Here is a 19,559-nt window from a genome sequence, read left to right on the forward strand (position 1 = left end):
AAAGTACATTTAAAAGCAAAAATTAAATTGTTAATATTCGATATTTTTAGTTTTTGACCTTGCAATTATTGCTCATCAGTTTAAATTTATGATTACCGGATCCAATTGTCAATTCGATCTTATCGAATTTTTAGCAAAACGATATCGATAGTGGTGACTGTGTATGTCTGCTACTGTTGTTGGCCGAAAGTGTTCTGTTTGGAAGAACATTAATTTATTGACGTAGGAAAATAATATTATATCTACATTTTCAATTGTAATAAATTACGTCATATATTTAATATTGCTAGTAATGTATTATATTAGATATATTTTCCGGAAAAGAAATTTTTGGAATTTCGTGTTATAAATGTTGCATAGGTTAGTTTAATGCGAAATATTTTCAAATATTTATTTATTATTATTTTATGATAATTCTGAATATTATATTATGATGATTCTATATATCTATTTTACCCAAAAAGTGAACAATGTGTCAGTGATTATTAACTACGCTCTCTATTTTCATAAACTTAAAAGATACAAATATCATAATGGATCGTGGAAAGGCAGGAATTGGCAGAGGTGCAAAAAGTAAAATTGCTCAGCATCCTTCTGATTTATTTGCACTTGGATCCAAAGGTTCGCGTAATGAAAATTCTGATGTTAAAAGACCAGGTGTTATTCATTCTAAGCAAAGTAGTAATACTTCAACTTCTGGTAAATAAAAGATTGTTATTTTAATATATGTCCAGACAAATTTGAAGAAAATTAAAGAAAATTTATGATACAATTTATTTATCTAACATATACAAAATTATGTAGGAACTGACAGAAAAAGAGAAGCACCATCAGGATCACTTCAATCTTTTCAATACATCCCACAAAAAAAACCTAAACTTGCTGCACATGTTTCTCATCAACGACCACCATTCTCAAGTGCTGAAGCTTGGGAATTGGTAGCCATAGATACTGATCCAGCAGATTTTGTTCCAATGGTCCTAGAAGCTAATGATAATGATGAAGGTGACAAAGTTATAGGCATTATTTGTGGTGCCATAAAAACACTTAAAAATCAGAAGTGGAAACCAGATACATTGGTATACATGGGATTATTATACTTAGCAAAAATTCGTCCTTCTATGTTTTCAAATGATTGTATATTACACGCACTATCCTCTTTATTGAAACGGGATCAAGGACATAATTATAAAACGAAAGGAAACCCATTAGTTCCTGTACTTGCAGCTAATTTGTTAATGAAGGGGTTTCATGATAAAAGAAATTGGCCAGAAATCTTTGTTAAGGTTGTTCATAGATATATTATATTAATGCTTATTAGTTATATGTAACATTTAATTTAGAATTAATTTTTATTATCCTTTTCCTAGCTATACATTGAGGATGCTTTAGGTGAAAGAGTATGGGTTGATCATGAAGAATGCAAAGGTTTTGTAGATAATATTTTAACAGGATTTAATACAAGGCATCCACCAAAAAGTGTCCTACAACCAGAACTATCTGTATTAACACCACGAGATTGTCATAGTCCATCTACAATTGACGATGAAGATCCAGGATCTTCATCTGTACAGTTTTCTGGTGACAAAGAAAAAATAGAGTTTCCTATTACTCCTAGATACACTCATTGTATAGAGAACATAGAGTTCATTGTTCTTGAAGCTGTGAAAGAACAGTTGAATAGACGACAACCAGAGTCAATTACCAAAAACTTTCTAAAATTACTTTCTTCAGCCTGTGGTTTTGTAGAAATCAGAAATATTGCCGTTCCAAGATTAGAAGTATGGTTGCATAATCCGAAACTAATGAGACCTGCCCAAGAATTACTGAGTTATATTTGTTACAATTGTACTTCTCATACACAAAGAGATGTTGAAGTTATAAGTCAATTAGTAAAAATGAGATTGAAAACTAAAGCTGTAATTAATTTATATCTAAATGGCGTAAAGGAATTAATCGGCTTGCACCCTGAAAATTTATGTACTATCTTAAAACATACAATTTATAACGAATTATCTAATGCAAGAAATCCAAATAATATGCCAATGATAGGTGTAATGTTTCAAACTTTATCCGAGCAAGCAGCTAAGTTACTTGCAGAAATATTTCAGGATTTATTAATGAACCGAGAAGATTATCTGAGACCTTTACGTGCTTTACTCAGAGAAATCGTACGTGTTTGCCGACACGATATTAATTTACTTATTTTTGCGCGTACATTGATGTCCGAAAGACAGGATATAGCGCAACAGTTGCTTAATTTTGAATTCAAAGAACGAGTCTTCATTTCAATTGCAGATTTATTGTGCTTATGTATGTTACTAGCTATCAGCCCACAAGTTAAAGAAGCTGCAGCATTAGCACAAAGAGGTGATAAAAAAGATATAGCTTTATTACATCAATTTCAGAACATGGTAGCAACAATACAATTCGAAGCCGTGTTATGGCTACAGAATTCGGCGCCACAGATGTACGCCATTGGAAAAAATGAGCTCCTTCATGCCTTACATAAAATTTTACTGCTTGAACCACCAGAGCAGTACTATAAATTAGATAATTGGCCACCCGAATCTGATAGAGTATTTTATTTACGTCTTATTTCGGATGTTCCATTATTACAGAATACATTGTTAAGACTATTACTGATTGGTTTTTCAAAAGTATATATCTAAAATGATAAATTTATTTATTTTTATAGCATGTCTCTCTAGTATAATAGTTTGTGTTGTATACCTTGTCTTTTAGGAAAATGGCATTACTCATTCAGAAACATTAGATTTGGTGGATCAATTAGTTAGACGAGCGGCAGCTAACTCAACTGAGAGTTTCCCGACATTACAAGCTGATAAATTGGATATAATTGAACTTATTTTTAACTTGTGCATTTATCAACCACCAGGAACTATAAACATACCGTCAAAGTATTTACAGATTTTAATAATATTATAAATTTAAAGTAAAATTCAGTTCAGTAAAAATTCATATTAATTACTTATTTCACTTTATTTAGCTATGTACCACCTACTTTGGCAATATCAAATTTATATTGGAAAGGGTGGATAATGTTATTAATACTGGCTGCTCACAATCCTTCTACTATTGGTGCTGTTGCATGGAAGAGGTATCCCATTTTACGGACTCTAATGGAAATGTGTATTACGAAGTAAGTTTAATTTTTTGTGTAATCTTGCAGAGAAAAATACTTATATTCTTTCTCAACAGATCTTTTTTAATGTGTTATTTCTTATAGTCATTTCTCCTATCCACCACCAACGATGGCATTACCAGAAATAATAGAGCAAGAACGTTCGAAAGAATTGCAAGTTGAAGCTATAGAGAAACAAGAAATATTAGAATACGAATCGCACTTAGCTGCTGCATCAACAAGAATACAAATATCAGAACAAAACAGTTTATTACTATCACAACTAATGACTATGGAACCAACTGGAATTGCTAGGAGACCACCTCCAGCAGTATTGGAACAAATACAATCATTAAATGTGTCTCATAGGTTGGGACATTTACTTTGTCGATCTCGTAAACCAGATTTCTTATTAGATATAATACAAAGACAACAACAGAGTTCGTCTCAGAGTATGCCATGGCTAGCAGATCTTGTACAAAATAGCGAGGGATCTCTTAGTCAATTACCTGTACAGTGTCTTTGTGAATTTTTATTATCTACTAGTACTCAAGCTGTGGAGAAGCAACCAAGACAACAACAGCTATTAGCCCATCTTCAAATGTTATTAACTGATCCCGAACAGGATCGACAACATGCTTACGAGGTTTTAGAATATTTCTTAAGAAGACTGAGCAGTCAACAAACTGGCAGCCGCCTTCAAGCAATTACAGGTTTGAAGATGGTACTTGGATCAATACCTACTGAAGAGGAACCTATGGATATAGATGGAGAGAATGAAAAGTAATTTCATAAGTTCACTTTTAATAATGCTCCTTCAAGTTTAAAACTAATAAAACTATTTGTTTTAGGGAGATCTGGCTTCTTCGCAAATTACCGTCCATACCTCATTTCTTATCAGTACGATCTTTAGTTTCTACTGCTCTTCGAGGTGCATGTCAAGTCGAAAATAACCCAGATCTTGTACATGCGTACATATCTTATCTTGCTGCGCATACTACAGACGATGATTTACCCGATTTAACTGATTTAGTTAACGAAATAGCTCAATTAGTAGTCGAACGAAGTACGATTATAGCAGCTATTCTACCGCAACCAGAAATTGATAATCCACCAAATAAAGCAGCTAAACAGACTCTGCATGCTTTCATGGTGATTTTCTGTAATTATCTAGAAAAAGCTCGATCTCCACGAGCAGAGGAATATACCTGGTCTGAAAGTCAAGACCAGATATTAGTACAATGGAGTACAGGAGAAGAGTGTACTATGCATATTTTAGTTGTTCATGCTATGATAATCTTATTAACGTACGACTCTGATGATGATGTATTGTTTGATGCTTTACTTGAAACTTGGTTTCCATTGAATACAGAACCACCAAAAGCTTTCCTCGTTGATACAAGCGAAGAAGCTTTATTAATACCTGATTGGTTAAAACTAAGAATGATTAGAAGTAGTGTACCACGTTTAATTGACGCAGCTCTTAAAGATTTGGAACCACAACAACTGGTTCTTTTTATTCAGAGCTTCGGTATTCCTGTTCCTTCAATGACTAAATTACTCCATACATTGGATACTGGTGTGCAAATTGACCCGAGTTCTGTTGGTGAAGCAGTACTCGATAAGACGTATATGGCACAATTAGTTGAAGTTCAACACAGAAGAGGGGCAACGGGTGGACTAGTCTTTGTACAGGTTTTACAATTGATGGAGCCAGAGTTACCTGATGAAAATGCTGTAACTATCGCACAATTACAGGAACCTTTACCTCTAAGTGCTGTAGTTCAAATACAATCTGTCATACAATCTTCTGTTAAAACGGATGTCCCACATTTAATCAATAGATTATTTATCGAAAATATACCAATGAATCAAAAGGTAGATGCATATCGCCGATTACATAAAACCTTAGCAAAAGATTTGCAGAAATCTGCTAAAGAAAGTGGAGCTGCTGTGTTAGCAATACAACATATATGTAGTGTATTAAGTTCAATGCAAGTTAAACAATTCTTAGCCTCGCTTGTTCACATGCCTCAGTATTCTTGCACCCTAATGCGAGTAATATTGTTGCCTTTAAAAAAGCCATCGACTTCGAAACAAGTGGTTGAATTAGCCCGTAATATGTGTCTAAACTTGATACAGCTAATAGGAGATGTAAAAGCACCAGTTCTATCTATTTTAAGAGACTTTGCAAACGTGCAATTAACCAAAACGCCAAAAAGCATGGAATTAACGATGTTGATGCAAAATCGGGATCCTGGATCTATTTTAGAAAGCACGGATCCAGTGAATTTGGAAGCAGTTGGACGTAAGTTATTAAATATTTGTCTGAAACAACAGAAAACCGACGTTCTTGTTGAGGCAATGGCAAGATTACTAGTAAATGATAGTAATGAAGGCATTTTGAAGCCACGAACTGGTGTATTAATCGATTGGTTAGCATCTGTTGAACCAGAATTAATTGGAACATGTCCTACTCTCCAAATGAAACTTTTATTTGGGAAAACGAAGATACAAATGAAAGTTGATAACAATGTTATGAGTTCACATTCATTTAGGCCCTACTTGTTAACTTTATTGACGCATAGGGCAAGTTGGGCAACTTTGTACAAATGTGTTGGACATTTATTAGATAAATGTGATGATGGGTAAGTAAAAAATAATTTAAAAAATATATGAAGGTAATATAATGTTATTTTCATAGGTATGATCCGACAGCTGTTCTGGACTTCTTGTGGGCATTAACTTGTAATCCAAAACTCTGGCAAGGCAGAGACAAATTCACGCCAAAACATTATGTTCCAGAAAATATTTTACTTTTACACGAGAAACAGTTACTAACACTTGTAGCGTATATAGTTGCAGAAGCTGTTATCATATATAATTGTCAAAACAGAAACATTGCACTTGCTCGAATGGATTCTCGTCTTGATTTATTATTACACTGTGTTTCTACAGACGATCATTTGGTAGCCAGTGTAGTAAAATATTTGGCTGCACGTATGATGAATGACTCAGAGTATGTCTAGTTTAATGTAGTATTAAGTTTTTTTTGCAGAAACAAAGCTTAAAAAAAGAGTAAGTTTCCTTTTTTAATAGAAGTTTTCTAAATATTTCTCTTTTATTTTTTAGTATTGATTCAGATATGGTCCATCAATTCTTGTTACACATGTACATGAAAATACCTAAAGTAATATGTTACTTAGACACATTTCAAACTAAAAAGTTTGTTGGAGGAGCAAAAATTACAAAATGGACGGGTTCTGTGTTAGATTGTATGAGTCATTCTTTGTTAACTGCTCTAGCAGCAACACCGCGGCAAAAGTCATGGAATTCTAGATCTCAAGACTTCGAATTATGCGCCCGAAAAATGGCTGCTGTGCATCCTATTTTAGTGTTACGACAACTTCCAATGTTAGCGTCGTCACTAATGGGAAGATCTTATTTGGATTTTAGTCAATTTAGAGCAGGTCATCATCTAAATCTTTTTGTACAAATAATGGGATTACTGGAATTACTACAACCACATTTGTTTAGTGAAGAACATCAGACTGCTTTGGAAGATACATTGGAGAATTACTTTCAGTGCTTCCAAGTATGTAAAGGAATATTTATATATTATTAATATGAATCAAATTAAAAATAGCTAATCTGTTTTATTTTCAGAATTATGGTCCAGTAAAAGATCTTATACCACTCTTAAATAGATTTATTACATTACTACAAGCATACATCTCTTATAATGCACAAAGGGCATTGAAATATTTGCAGAAACATGCTCAGGCTCTACAGTAAGTAGTAACTATAATTTCTTCTATGAATTTCAGATATCAGCTTACACTTACATATAGTGAATTGCAGGTACATTATCCAAATCTAGTTACACTTAGAACGCTTGTATCAGGCATTCCAATGCCAAGAGAAGGAGAAGACATAGAGGAGATTTTAATTACTGTTCCTCCTACTCCACCTCCGACAGAATCCATTATTCCACAGCATTGGCCTTCATTGTTAACTACATTATCTAAACTGCAAGGTGAAGGTATGATTAGAAAATACGATTTAATTTCAATTTAAATATCGTTATAATATTAGAATATACAAATTTTAATATTATGCTTTAGATGTATTTAGCGCTCTTCAAGAAATTGAGCATTTGTCATCACGAAAACCTTCAGTTTTGGAATCTATAACAGACAATATAGCAGAATTGCTTGTATCTCCGCAAAGTAACATAAGATCTCTTGCTCATACATTATTAGCAAGAGCATTAAAACATCGCCCAGCATCAAATGCAAATATCTTGTCTGCATTTCAAAGGTGTTTGGACAGTTCTAGAGCTGATATATTAATGTCAGCTTTAGAGAAGTTACCAGAAATTGTATTATGTATGCAAGGTATATTTCTCTTTAGTTTATTCTAGTACCTGTTTTGGTAATATATATTGTATTCTGATAAATTATATTTTATTTCAGAACACGCTTTACCGTTAATGCAAAAAGTATTTGAATTAGGAGTAAATTCAAATGTGAATACTATACCATATATAAATAAAACCATTGCTCTGCTAAATACACAACAAGGTTGTTAATATCATGAAAATTGTAATTTTATATTTTGTATAAAATGAAATAAAGATTTTTTTTATAAAAATGGCGCTTGTTTTATTCAGGTAGTAATATATTTTTAAAAATAATATTAATGAAATTATTATATGAAGTTGAAAATGAATTTTTTCTATACTTATATAAAATAAAACTAATTTAATATTTTACATAGGTACAAATTTATAGTACAATTATACAATTTTCTTGTTATATTACAAGCATGTAACAGATAATAATATCTATATTATATAAATATTATACAGTAAAATACATATTATAGAAAAGCTTCAGGTGGCACATTGTTGACTGTATACATATTCATAAATGTCACAATAGCAGTTCTAATATCCCAGTTGGCATCTTCAAGATATTGATGACAAAATTTCATATTCATTGTAGTCAATTCATGTAAAAATGTAAGTAATTGTTCTTTTTCAGAAACACTAAACACTGTTGGAGTAAATTTTGGAGCACCTTTTGATTCAAACCTTATTTCACTGTTTCCTGACAAAGTGCCATTAGCAGGTGTTCCGTCAAGATAACACTGATCATTAGTAATGCAATATTCATTATCTTCTTTTTTCATAATTATAAAAGTTCTATTGAAAAACATTGGAGGACATTGGTGAATGTCTCGAAATGAGAACATTCCTTGCACAGAAATTGCAATGTGAATCTCTCCTTCATACAATAAATCTATATAAAATGTTTTAAAGTGATGTATCGTAGGCGGTTGATTTCTGAGCGCAGAAATGATTTTTTCTGGTCCACGTAATAAAAATTCTTGGCACTTTGCATAATCAACAAATTTTAGTAAATTTCTGTTTGTAACAAACGTCTTAGTTAGCTGTTTATGAATGTAATTTGAAACAGGTCCCAGAGTCATAGAATAAAGTGCATCTCTGTCATATAAACCATTCATCACTTGTCTATCATCTTGATCATATAACGTGAAAAAATGCTTCACAAATTGTTTGATCAAACAAGTATTTGTACCATCTCTTAGAAAGTTACTTTGAATATTAGGAACAAACTTTTGTTCCATACCTATTACAATTCCATCCAATTTTTGCAAATGAGGAAAAACATTTTTTACTGCTTGCACATAATCTTGACACTTGCTGTATTTTGCACATAGTGGATTCCCATCCAACCAAAGTTCACTTATTTTAAACTCACTAAAATAGCGTAAGTATTCCACATCTGTGATTTGATTATGACGTAAGTCTAATTTGGTTAAATGATAACTAAAAAATTTTTCAAAGAAGACAATGCCTGTAATTTGATTATATCTTAAAGTCAGTTCTCTAACAGGTAACCGTGAATCACGATTATTGCTCAAAATACCCATTTTAGTACATCTTAAAACAAAGTGTAATATTTTAGGTAAAGATATGGGACAATATATAGAGTTTAATGACTTTTCATTTTCAAAATCATCAAGGTTCAATACCTTTTTTGTAGGTTCATACCTATAATAAAGTGCCTGTGCTATAACTCTATTAGGATTCAATTGTAAACTTTGAGAATCTGTATATCCCAATATAATATCAATGCGTAATTCTTGCCCATTTGACAATGTTATGCATAAACCTTGCTTTACAAGATTTTCAATAGCGCTGCAGCTACATTTTGTCAGGAATGTACTTTTGTTGGGACTTTCCTCTTTATACATAATGGGTAATATAATTTCAGGTTCACAAGCAACAATAATTGTTCTCAATACTTCTGTTGCTTTATATTGTCCTATGCCAAATAAAATGAATTTGTGCCATAAATCTCGTCGTGCTGCCAAAGTTGATTCTTGAGTATTAAGTGATGGTTTAATATATGTCAGTCGCAATGGTTCCCAGTCTGACATATTTTTAACAACTTCTGCATTTGTCATTGTTCTTGATAATGTATATAATGTTGATTTATAAAGTTTATGTTTTCACAAAAAGCAACAATAAAATTAAAAGTAATAAAATATGAAATTAATTCACAATACAATCGCTTAAATTTATAAGATTTATTCACAAATAGTTAGAAGACATTAGAAATTAATTTTAATCAAACAATATTTAGTAAATATATAAAAGATTTCTGTATACAATTGTTTAGACATACAATATACTGTTTAGATAAATTTCCCTATACAAAAAATATTACTTTCTGGAAGAATATCACTAATTCAACGATTTATATTAAGTATTGAGTGACATGTACTCACTAATGCTCGCATTACATTTTTATTTAAATTACGAATATTATATAAAACAAATTTTTTTGTACTTACATAATATTTTTCTTGTACGAAACGATTTATTAAGATTTGATTTCTAACAAAATGTATATAATATGTAAAAACAAAAATATTTGTTCAAAACCTTAATATTTGAAACTTTTAAGAAATGAATTAAATATCTTAACCCTAAATATTCCTACTTTAAATTTTAGTTGTAGAAAATATTGTATTCCTTACAATAACTTTTACTCATTTTTATTGCGTCTACAATTCAATAACAAAGATATTGAATATTTGTTTCAAAAACCGATATATATTTAATTTTAACAAATAAGTAACACATTAATTTGTATGGGTTAATTCAAGTTTAAATAGTACATTCATTTTCAGAGGGCAGCATATGTATGATTCACAAGTGGGTTGGGCACTGAGTGTAAATTTTTTTGTGATTAATTACATATCAGTTATATGTATACAAAATATACATTTTTTTACTTATAAAATTTATTATACAAAATTTAATGACAAGATGATTAAACGATTACATTTATTTTTATTTGGTTTATATTTTATGTGCCAAGGTAAATTTTAGTGATTTGTAAATTACTTATGTGTATACAAAATTCCACTTTTAATTCTGTATTTAAAAGTTAAAAACTTTATATAAAAACATTTTTAAGTTAAAAAATAAATATGCTAAAAAAATATATAATTAATTACTCTATTGAATATTCAATATTTTTGTGACATATTACAAATGTTATAATTTTTAATATATTTAACAACATATAAACAATTCAATATAAATGACAATAATTTCATATTTTTTTCATGTTTATGTTTCTTTAGTTGTGTATTCGATTCAACAATCAAGTTCTTGTCAAATTCCATTAGTTATTAGAGGATCTTGGTTTTCTTGGGAAAATGGAAGGAACACTTTAACAGAAATAAATGCTGAAACAATGACTGATCGTGGCAGATGCGTTGATATGATAGAAGAGTATCATGTTAATTATACATTTGTGTTTCAACATGAAACCTGTTATCACTGTGTTAAATTAATTGTTAGAACTGTAAATGTATTAGAAAAACTTGAAGGTAAAGTATATAAGATAAATTTAAAGGAATTAATAAAAAAAATCTGTATATAAAATACATTAATACTGCATGCTTATGATTTAGCATATTGTGTGAATCTACCCAGTGGTGTTGAGCCAAATGTGGAAAATGTATGTAAAGGGTTACGTCCTGACCAACAGTTAGTAACACTATTTTCAGAGAATTATGTCCCAGTAAACTGTAGATCTTCTCTTGAAGGAGTGTGGCAGTTTGCCTATCAGGTATACATTTAATAGTACATTTGTACAATAGTATACACAAAATTTATCCATTTTTTTATTATTACAGAATCGATTCAGATTTACAGGAGAATGCAATCATCCAGATGCTCAAATTAGATCATGTCAAACTGCCGGAACACAATTTTTGATAACTAATCAAAAATTCAACATAACGTACAAACAATGCGCTGGTATGAAGAATACTTTTGAAGGAGGTAATGTATTTTGTTAAATTAGGAGTTAATACTATTTTGCTAAGTTCTTTCTTGTAAAATTCAAATAATATTCCATTTTCTATTTCAGTGGTAGAATACAGTTGTTTGGGAGATTGGTTTGTTGATAAAAATCATTTTTTCGCGGTTGCAAATACGAAAGAATCTAGAAAAGACGAAAAATACCGATGTTTCCTAAAGAATCGCGATGATGATCTTTATATTGGTGTATCTATTACTGCAGAATGTAATACGTTGAAGACAGTTGAGAAAAGTCCAGAACGATTAAGGGTAACACCCGTCAAAGCGGAAGTAGTAGAACCAGGATGCAGACTACCAGAAGATATGAGCGGACAATGGATAAACACTGCCAATATTGATGCAGATATTTTCATTAACGAAACGCATATAATTGAAACTTGGTATCCTGATGAAGGTCGTTATAGACGTACGATTTATGTTTGTCGTGAATCGAGGGATACCAGGGTGATGATGGCTAGATTAACTGTTGATGGATGGTATGGATGTTTAATGTAATTGATAAATGTTATGCTTCAATATTTAATTAATTTTCATTTTTAGTCAAAAAGATTATGTATGCTTTGACTTTGTACGTCGACATCATAACATTATCAGATATCGACGTGGTATTGCAGTTATTAAAGATGATTTCCATACAGTTTGTTCTTGGGTTCAGTTCCCTAACAAGGAAGCTTGGAAATATGATTTATTCTTAGGTCAGTATAAAATACTTTTTCTGTATATCTAATGCTAGCTAGGTTCTTCTATTAATATTTGTTGTACCTTTAGCTAAGAATCCCGTACCAGTACGCTGTCCAGTGGCCGGAAAATACATGTTTGCTCAAAAAGGAGATGTTTTATTTGAAACTAGAATTTTAGGGGGTGTTACAAAGTCTCCACGTCCAAATATTTATTGCAAACAAAACATTTCAGATTTTTCTGTATGTGATACTGACCAAAAGGAAATTGCCATTGATGAAACCTATTGTTTATCAGTAGATCATTTAGGAAGACCTGTGGATATCTACAGTAAGTGTAAATTGCTATAGTAGAATAGTATATATATATATATATATATATATATATATATATATATATATATATATATATATATAATATAGTAGAAAAATAACATATTCCACATGTTCTTTTTAAATATAGGTCTCCCGGATTACAAAATGCAATGTATTGGATTTTGGAAAGAAAATTTAAAATCATATTTAATAACCTACGACGAGTTAGATCCTTTTAGTAAATATCGTTGCTGGGTATATCAAAGAGCAGATTTAAATAAAGTTCTCATGTCTCAAGCTATTGGACCATTCTGTGATCTTAAACAAGATGTTACAAGCAGTAATTATACTGAAGGTGCCGCAGTTGCGTTAGAGTTGCAGGTAATACAAAGTGCCTCTATAAGTTTATTTAATGCATTATGTATAATTCTAAATACATTTTATAATTAAATTAGGAATATGAAAGAGAACGTGATCAATGTCCAATGTATTTCGATGACGGGAGTAATCCTTGGGTCGTAACGGAAAATTATATAAAAATATTCCATTATGGTAGTGGAAGTATAAAAATTTCGTTTTTATATTCATTCTTATTTTTAACAATAGGTATGATTCATATACCGTTGGTTGAAACATAGTATATTAACCCCTTTTATTAATCAGTTCCGTCCATATGTGTACATATCGTTTATTAGACATGAATAATTATAGACAAATATACATAATGCACTTATTTATTGTATATCTTAAATTCAAAGAGATATTTACTATACATTGTAATATATAATACTCATTATATATATGTTACAATATGAAGTGCATTAACAAAATGTGCCTTATACTTAAAAATTATATCTTTTATTAATTAATAAAATAACAATAAGCTTTAGTGTGAAGAATCCATCCATTTTACAATTACAATTTTTTATGACGATCTGAATTTAATAATTAATGTACTTTTATAAAAAAAATTTACAATAAAGAATAATTTTATGAAAAATTTTATCTAAGAATAATCTAATGTAATTAAGTATTATATTATTTATGCTTAAATTTTATGTATAAATATAGTATAATATAAAGCATAGAAAGAATTTATTTTGTCCAGCTGACTTTTGGTATATCAAAGTGTTCTGTTAAACTGTCTAAATGTCTGTTAAATTCTTCTACCCGTTGTTTGTGCGTCATTGAAGCCTTTTGTTTTATTCGTTCAGTTTGCTGCAAGTAATATTGCAGAGTTATATTATATTACCTTATCTTATAATATGAGACTATCAATTAAATAATTGCTTACCATCTTCTCTTGCATCTTTTGAAATGCTATTTCAGCTTTTGTTCGTTTAATTTCTATTACCTTAGATTGTTCTTCTTCCGTAATTTTTGTCACTTCTACTAATTTCTTCTTTTTACCTTCTTTATTCTTTTTTCTATTAAAAAAAATAATAATTGTATTATTAACAATCTAAGGATTATACGTAAATTTTGATCTACATATTTAGTAACTGTCAATGTAACTAAACTTAATCTAAAAATAAGATTTGTCAGATACATACTTTTTAATCACATTTTGATCATTTTTTAGTTTCAATGGTCCTTTTGCTACATGAGCATATGGATCATCATCAGTTGTTGCTCGCATGTTAATTTTTAAATAAATATTTATTATTTAATGTATTGTTGTTCTTATAAAATGTTCTCAGGTTATAGCTGATTATGTATACTATCAGGGAGGAAATGAGAGTGCTCACGCCCGTAGTTTTAGTTGTTTCACAGTACAGGTGCTCCACCATGCGGCCAAGTGCTGAGTTTAAATTGAAATTAGCATATACAAGAACCTATAAAGGTAGGGATCTGCCCTGTTTGGTTGAACCTTAGCATATATGAGAATCTATGTATTTAAACTTAATGTTAGGGATTTGCTCTGTTTGGTTACACACTAGTATAGATATGAACATATTGAATTCTACGCTACAAGTACCTATTTAATTGTATGGTTCTATGAAAAAGTTCATATCTATTATTCTACCCGAGATAGGCAAGTATAAGAATGACAATTAATTGTTTACTATATTTTTGAATGATGACACATATAAAGCAGGGTTAGAAATGTCAGAATATAGCAATTTATTAACAAAAAATAAAGAAAATAAATAAATTTTCGCCGTTGTGGAAATCCTAAGTGCTCCTCGTCCTAAGTGCATTCTCGGGTGAGGATCTTCCTCAGGTTTAACGGAAAGCTCTTTTTCGGATGCTCCTAGAATCACTGAAAAAATTGATTCTTCAGAAATTGTGAAATTCGGAACACGATTGTTTGAATGCGTTGAATGTAAGAATAAGAAGGCAATTGAGATATAACAAAATATTTCACAGGATTCATATTTAGACATTTAGTCTGGGAGGTGTCTTGTATCTCAATTGCTCTCCTTGTTCCTTATTTTTACGTTCGATGTATTCAGAACAGAGCGATCAATATCAGGTAATAGCGGTCAATTTCTAGAAAGTGGTAGTTAACAAATTTTGAAGTACGATGTAGAAGAAAATGATGAAATAGAAAAAGGGCCTCGATGTTTGTAAGATTGTGAACCATTTCATTGTAATTTGCTAATAACTTTGATAGTTGAATATAATTTTAAATAAAAAAAAATTACGTTGTAATAATCCAAGATATCAGTTATTAATAAAAAAAAAGTTAAGTTACATATAGGAACAAAGTTGGCTGCGAAAATCGTTTTCTCCTTATTGTGATGTCAAATTTAAAGTCCTTCGGTGACACCCAAATCGCTCTGTGTTTTCGTTTAATTGTACTTTTAGCTACCGCTCATAGATGGTGTGCTACATTTGACTATGTCATAAGCTTTTATGTTACGCTGTTGCCATTCTTATATGTTCTGGCGAGCGTGGGTCGAAACTTGAAAGTTAAGTGGATAATCTTGTACATATTAGGTCATCCCATAAGTTCGTGCCGTTTTTCGAGCGGATATATATGTTAAGATTGTTTATATACTTTTCAGTTTCATAAAAAAATGTAATCCCCCTCTCGTTGTACAACTTTTTCCCATTTTTCTGGTAGGGCCATTATTCCGTCTTGATAAAAGTTCTCTTGTTTTTCTTTAAAATAATTTTCTAAGCTATTTTTGAGAATGTCAATATTTTCAAATTTTTTACTGGCTAAAAAGTGTTGTAATGCTCTGAACAGGTGGTAATCAGATGGGGCAATGTCTGGGGAATATGGGGATGTGGTAAAATTTCCCAATTAAATTCAGACAATTTTTTGTAACGCTTTTCGCGACAATAGCGTTATCGTGATGGAAGATAACGTTGTTCCTATTCACTAAACCTGGTCGTTTTTCAGCTAGTGCTTCCCTTAATTTTTCTGAGTGCAATATTTGTCTGAATAATGGTATCACTACTAGATAAAAGTTCAAAATAGAGTATTCCTTTATAATCCCACCATACACACAAAAGAACTTTACGTGGATGTAACCCTGGTTTTGCGCAGCGTTGAGGTGGCTGATTTCGTTGGGACCAGCTACGTTTCCGTTCAGGGTTTTCGTAAAGTATCCACTTTTCATCACCAGTTACCAGGCGTTTAAGGAATGGCTCATGTTTATTACGCGCAAGTAATGACATGCACGCTGTCGTTCGTTCAAGACGGTTCCGTTCCGTAAGTTCATGGGGCACCCAAACTTCAACTTTGACACCATCCCCATTTTTTTAAACACCTATGAATCGTTGTCTTAGGTATTTTCAGAATATTTGACATCTCTTGAACTGTCAAACTTCGTGATTTTTCAACAAGATCCCGAATTTTATCTTCGTCTATCTGAGGAGGACGCCCGGAGCGTTCCTCGTCTTCTAAACAGAAATTTCCAGCTCTAAAACGTTGGAACCACTTCCTACAGGTGCGAGATGAAAGCGCATTTTCTCCGTAAACAGCACATATGTTTTTCGTGGCAATTATTACAGAACTTCCTTTCCGAAATTCATATAACATGAGATGTCGAAAATGGATACGCATTTCACTCATGATTTTTTACTGTTAGAAGTCACTGTGTTCACTATATTACGATATTATATCCACGAAAATCTGCTCTAGCCTATTCTCGATCAGCTAAGCTTAAGTGCATTGGTCCCTTATCGCCGTATGTTTATAAATCGACACATGAAATGTATACACAAAAGTCGGCACGAACTTATGGGATGACCTAATACAATCATTATACTTACACTTACACAAACTATATAGGACAGTAAATAAACTCGCTAAAGATGAATCGACTCTCGACAATACACAATCGATAGTGCTATGACGTCATGCATATCAACCAATAACGTTTCTGCGCTGGATAAGATAACATAGCTTAAAATTCTATATTATTGTTTTAAAAACATACAACATTTTATTATTTTTATTTTCCAATGATAATAAAAATTTTATCAAAGGCAAGAATCCATTTAAAAAATGGATTACATTGTTTTATTCCTTTTCATATGTATGTATATATATGTATGTATACGTGTATGTGTGTGTATATACATAACACAACTGTCATACTTTAAGGATCGTAATAAATTGATATAATTTGTTAATAATTCTCCATTAATTATACAAGTTTACTTAGCATCATATTCGTGTACATATAGCAATCAATTGTTCATAATCTCTATGTTGTGATCTATTAATCTTAATTAAATAGTTTCAAAAATGTGTACTATATGATAATTGATATTATTTTGCGCTTGTATTCGTACTAGCTATCATCATTTCTACATTAACCATTAAATGCTATTTTTTCTTGAAGGATTTAAGTTAGAATAACAGCACTGTTACTTAAATTGATTATCTGAAAACACAATATAAAAAATTGTTACTTATTTCTAAGGTGCTTGCAGGATGTATGTGTCTTGTTATTTGCATGAGCATATTTGGTTTAAGCATAATTTCTTTGTTTTTTTCCTTTATCAAACTTTCTATGATTTTTATATGACTGAATAGATAACAGCTAAAGCTTAGGTTTAAAAAAAGTGTCTACAATAATTGATCACTCAATTCAGAATAAAATCATTACTCAACACTCCCTTGCACATTTGATCCCCATTCTATCAATATTTTGGGCTTTTCGATAAAGATGAGTAAGTACATAAAATTAGTTACACATATTAACGAACACCACTTTTAGAATGTGCTATAAGCCACTGCAATGTTATATCAATATTGTCTTTCTCTTTGCATGAAATGCTATAGCAACAGATCTCACGATCTTGAATTGCTGATAAATTCCTGAAATAGAAAGTATTTATATGACATACATTTATCATTTACTCACTACTATGACTATAATTTTTTAAATAACAAACATACATTCTTTCTATAAGCCCATTTTCATCCAAAGCAAGAGGTAAGTCCCTCTTGTTACCAAGAACCAGCACTGGTATACCAGATAGCTGAGGTTTGTCTAATAGATTGTGTAATTCATTGCGACTTGCTTCTATTTTTTCAGAATCAGCTGCATCTACCATATATACTATTGCATTCACTCCTCTGCAATATCTTTCCCACATTGATCTAAACCTTGGTTGACCTCCAATATCCCATACCTTTATAGTTACATTGCCTTTTGTTATTTTACGCATATTAAAACCAACAGTTGGGATCATATCTTCGCTGAATTGTCCTGACTGAAAAAGATTATATTCTATGAGAAATAGGTTCTGAGAAATAGTACTTGTTTCATTACAGAATATAAAATAATACAGTGATAAAATATAGAAAATGTTTCAAAATAACAAATATGTTAATGTTATGAAAAAACTAATGTATAATTTTATTAAACTGCTCATGAATTGGTCACTATTCTATCTAAAATTAAGGAACAAAAGAAAACGACAACAATCAAGTTCGTTTCCCAGAAAATGATTGCGAAGATATGTAATTTTAAATCTTTATATTAGGGCGGGTGCAAGGTTTACATCAGTTACAAAGTTATCCCGAATGAAATATAGAATCTAACCAAAACGGTGCACGTTTTGTTCTTTTATAATGGTAAAATATGACGATTTAGTGATTTTTCAAATGAGCATGGTACGTTTTATTTAATAAAAACGCGAATAGGAATACCAATCGTTAAATTGTAACAATGAAAGCAAATTTTCGTACCGCTATAACATTTACGAAGGTGGTTTTTCCACTGTACTGCAAGCCAACAAGAGTGAGTTCCATCTCCTCTTTCCAAAAGAGGGATTTAAACCAATCCAAAATTCGATTGATGAGAGCCAACATTTTTATTCAATCGGAGGAAATCCAGCTCCACCGGTAGGAAGTACACTTAAAGTACGCCGCTCACTGACTTTGACATGTAGTCATTTGCACTCGACTACGACGTCAGTCCGTCAACTCCGAAAGTATGTACCGCGCTAGTCAGTGACTGGCGCTGACTAATCGCGCGGCACCAGTGCCTGTGATGCGTCACAAGATGCTAAACACGAATTTATCTTATGAAAAAGTAATATCTTCCACGCTAAACAAGTTTATTGCGAGTTATAGTAGATGGTGGTAGAACGATCTTGACAGTTCGGGCATTGACGTGCAGCAGAAGACGTTACAGCGATTCTCAACTAGATGTTACTCTTTGATACTTCGTTCAATTAATAATTCACTGACTAGGACGCGTTGGTGACTTCTGTTCCGTTTTCCAACAAATGTACTGGTTTATTGCACATACGCGTGCTTATGTGCACAATTTTATATCGACTAGAGAGATTCTTTTATAATATAGAATTCATATAGGGATATGAACAGAAATTTAAATTTTTGTATTTTTTATCGAAGTAAAGGACCAATTTTGTAACTATATAAATGTATTTATTGCTGCCTATGGATTTTTCTACTATTTATACTGTTGTTGAAAATTCATTCTATTGTTAATATAAAGTTGTAGGAAATAAAATGAAATGTCTTCACATTAAAACAATAATGACCGTTATTGTAAGATTG

At 31.2% G+C, this 19,559-nt stretch overlaps 6 protein-coding genes across 7 annotated transcripts; 2 read left to right on the forward strand and 4 right to left on the reverse strand.

Moving 5' to 3' along the window:
• Nucleotides 1–80: 80 nt before the first annotated feature.
• LOC117208298 (integrator complex subunit 1) lies at nt 81–7,798 on the forward strand. Of its 2 annotated transcripts, XM_033449356.1 has the most exons (14): nt 85–360; nt 520–699; nt 805–1,286; nt 1,371–2,660; nt 2,746–2,921; nt 3,011–3,163; nt 3,251–3,928; nt 3,997–5,793; nt 5,850–6,164; nt 6,278–6,740; nt 6,812–6,936; nt 6,997–7,187; nt 7,270–7,542; nt 7,621–7,798. In XM_033449356.1, exons 2-14 carry the CDS (start codon nt 534–536, stop codon nt 7,734–7,736), a joined length of 6,225 nt encoding a protein of 2,074 aa, XP_033305247.1. In that variant the 5' UTR covers nt 85–360; nt 520–533; the 3' UTR covers nt 7,737–7,798. The 2 variants fall into 2 exon arrangements, with proteins under 2 accessions (XP_033305248.1, XP_033305247.1); XM_033449357.1 differs by lacking the exons at nt 7,270–7,542; nt 7,621–7,798 and having other exon boundaries at nt 81–360; nt 7,007–7,170.
• Nucleotides 7,799–7,975: 177 nt separating this feature from the next.
• On the reverse strand, nt 7,976–10,312 carry LOC117208285 (nuclear RNA export factor 2-like). Its single transcript, XM_033449327.1, has one exon. The coding sequence runs from the start codon at nt 9,638–9,640 to the stop codon at nt 8,027–8,029; it is 1,614 nt and encodes a 537-aa protein (XP_033305218.1). The 5' UTR covers nt 9,641–10,312; the 3' UTR covers nt 7,976–8,026.
• Nucleotides 10,313–10,365: 53 nt separating this feature from the next.
• On the forward strand, nt 10,366–13,294 carry LOC117208284. The gene is made up of 9 exons (XM_033449326.1): nt 10,366–10,560; nt 10,829–11,077; nt 11,162–11,319; nt 11,387–11,534; nt 11,623–12,049; nt 12,114–12,268; nt 12,342–12,581; nt 12,714–12,946; nt 13,021–13,294. The coding sequence occupies exons 1-9, from the start codon at nt 10,380–10,382 to the stop codon at nt 13,201–13,203; spliced, it is 1,974 nt and encodes a 657-aa protein (XP_033305217.1). The 5' UTR covers nt 10,366–10,379; the 3' UTR covers nt 13,204–13,294.
• Nucleotides 13,281–14,411, reverse strand: LOC117208289 (protein FAM32A). The gene is made up of 3 exons (XM_033449336.1): nt 14,119–14,411; nt 13,860–13,992; nt 13,281–13,783 (listed from the first exon to the last, which is right to left on the reverse strand). Exons 1-3 carry the CDS (start codon nt 14,202–14,204, stop codon nt 13,661–13,663), a joined length of 342 nt encoding a protein of 113 aa, XP_033305227.1. The 5' UTR covers nt 14,205–14,411; the 3' UTR covers nt 13,281–13,660.
• Nucleotides 14,412–15,635: 1,224 nt separating this feature from the next.
• On the reverse strand, nt 15,636–16,592 carry LOC117208231 (histone-lysine N-methyltransferase SETMAR-like). Its single transcript, XM_033449218.1, has 2 exons — nt 16,346–16,592; nt 15,636–16,278 (listed from the first exon to the last, which is right to left on the reverse strand). The coding sequence occupies exons 1-2, from the start codon at nt 16,590–16,592 to the stop codon at nt 15,914–15,916; spliced, it is 612 nt and encodes a 203-aa protein (XP_033305109.1). The 3' UTR covers nt 15,636–15,913.
• A 556-nt stretch (nt 16,593–17,148) lies between these two features.
• On the reverse strand, nt 17,149–19,220 carry LOC117208288 (ADP-ribosylation factor-like protein 8B-A). Its single transcript, XM_033449335.1, has 3 exons — nt 18,723–19,220; nt 17,928–18,244; nt 17,149–17,846 (listed from the first exon to the last, which is right to left on the reverse strand). Exons 1-3 carry the CDS (start codon nt 18,843–18,845, stop codon nt 17,726–17,728), a joined length of 561 nt encoding a protein of 186 aa, XP_033305226.1. The 5' UTR covers nt 18,846–19,220; the 3' UTR covers nt 17,149–17,725.
• Between the last annotated feature and the right edge of the window lie 339 nt (nt 19,221–19,559).

This window comes from Bombus bifarius, unplaced genomic scaffold, assembly GCF_011952205.1.
Source record: "Bombus bifarius isolate JDL3187 unplaced genomic scaffold, Bbif_JDL3187 scf7180000008058, whole genome shotgun sequence".
NCBI classification, from domain to species: domain Eukaryota; kingdom Metazoa; phylum Arthropoda; class Insecta; order Hymenoptera; family Apidae; genus Bombus; species Bombus bifarius.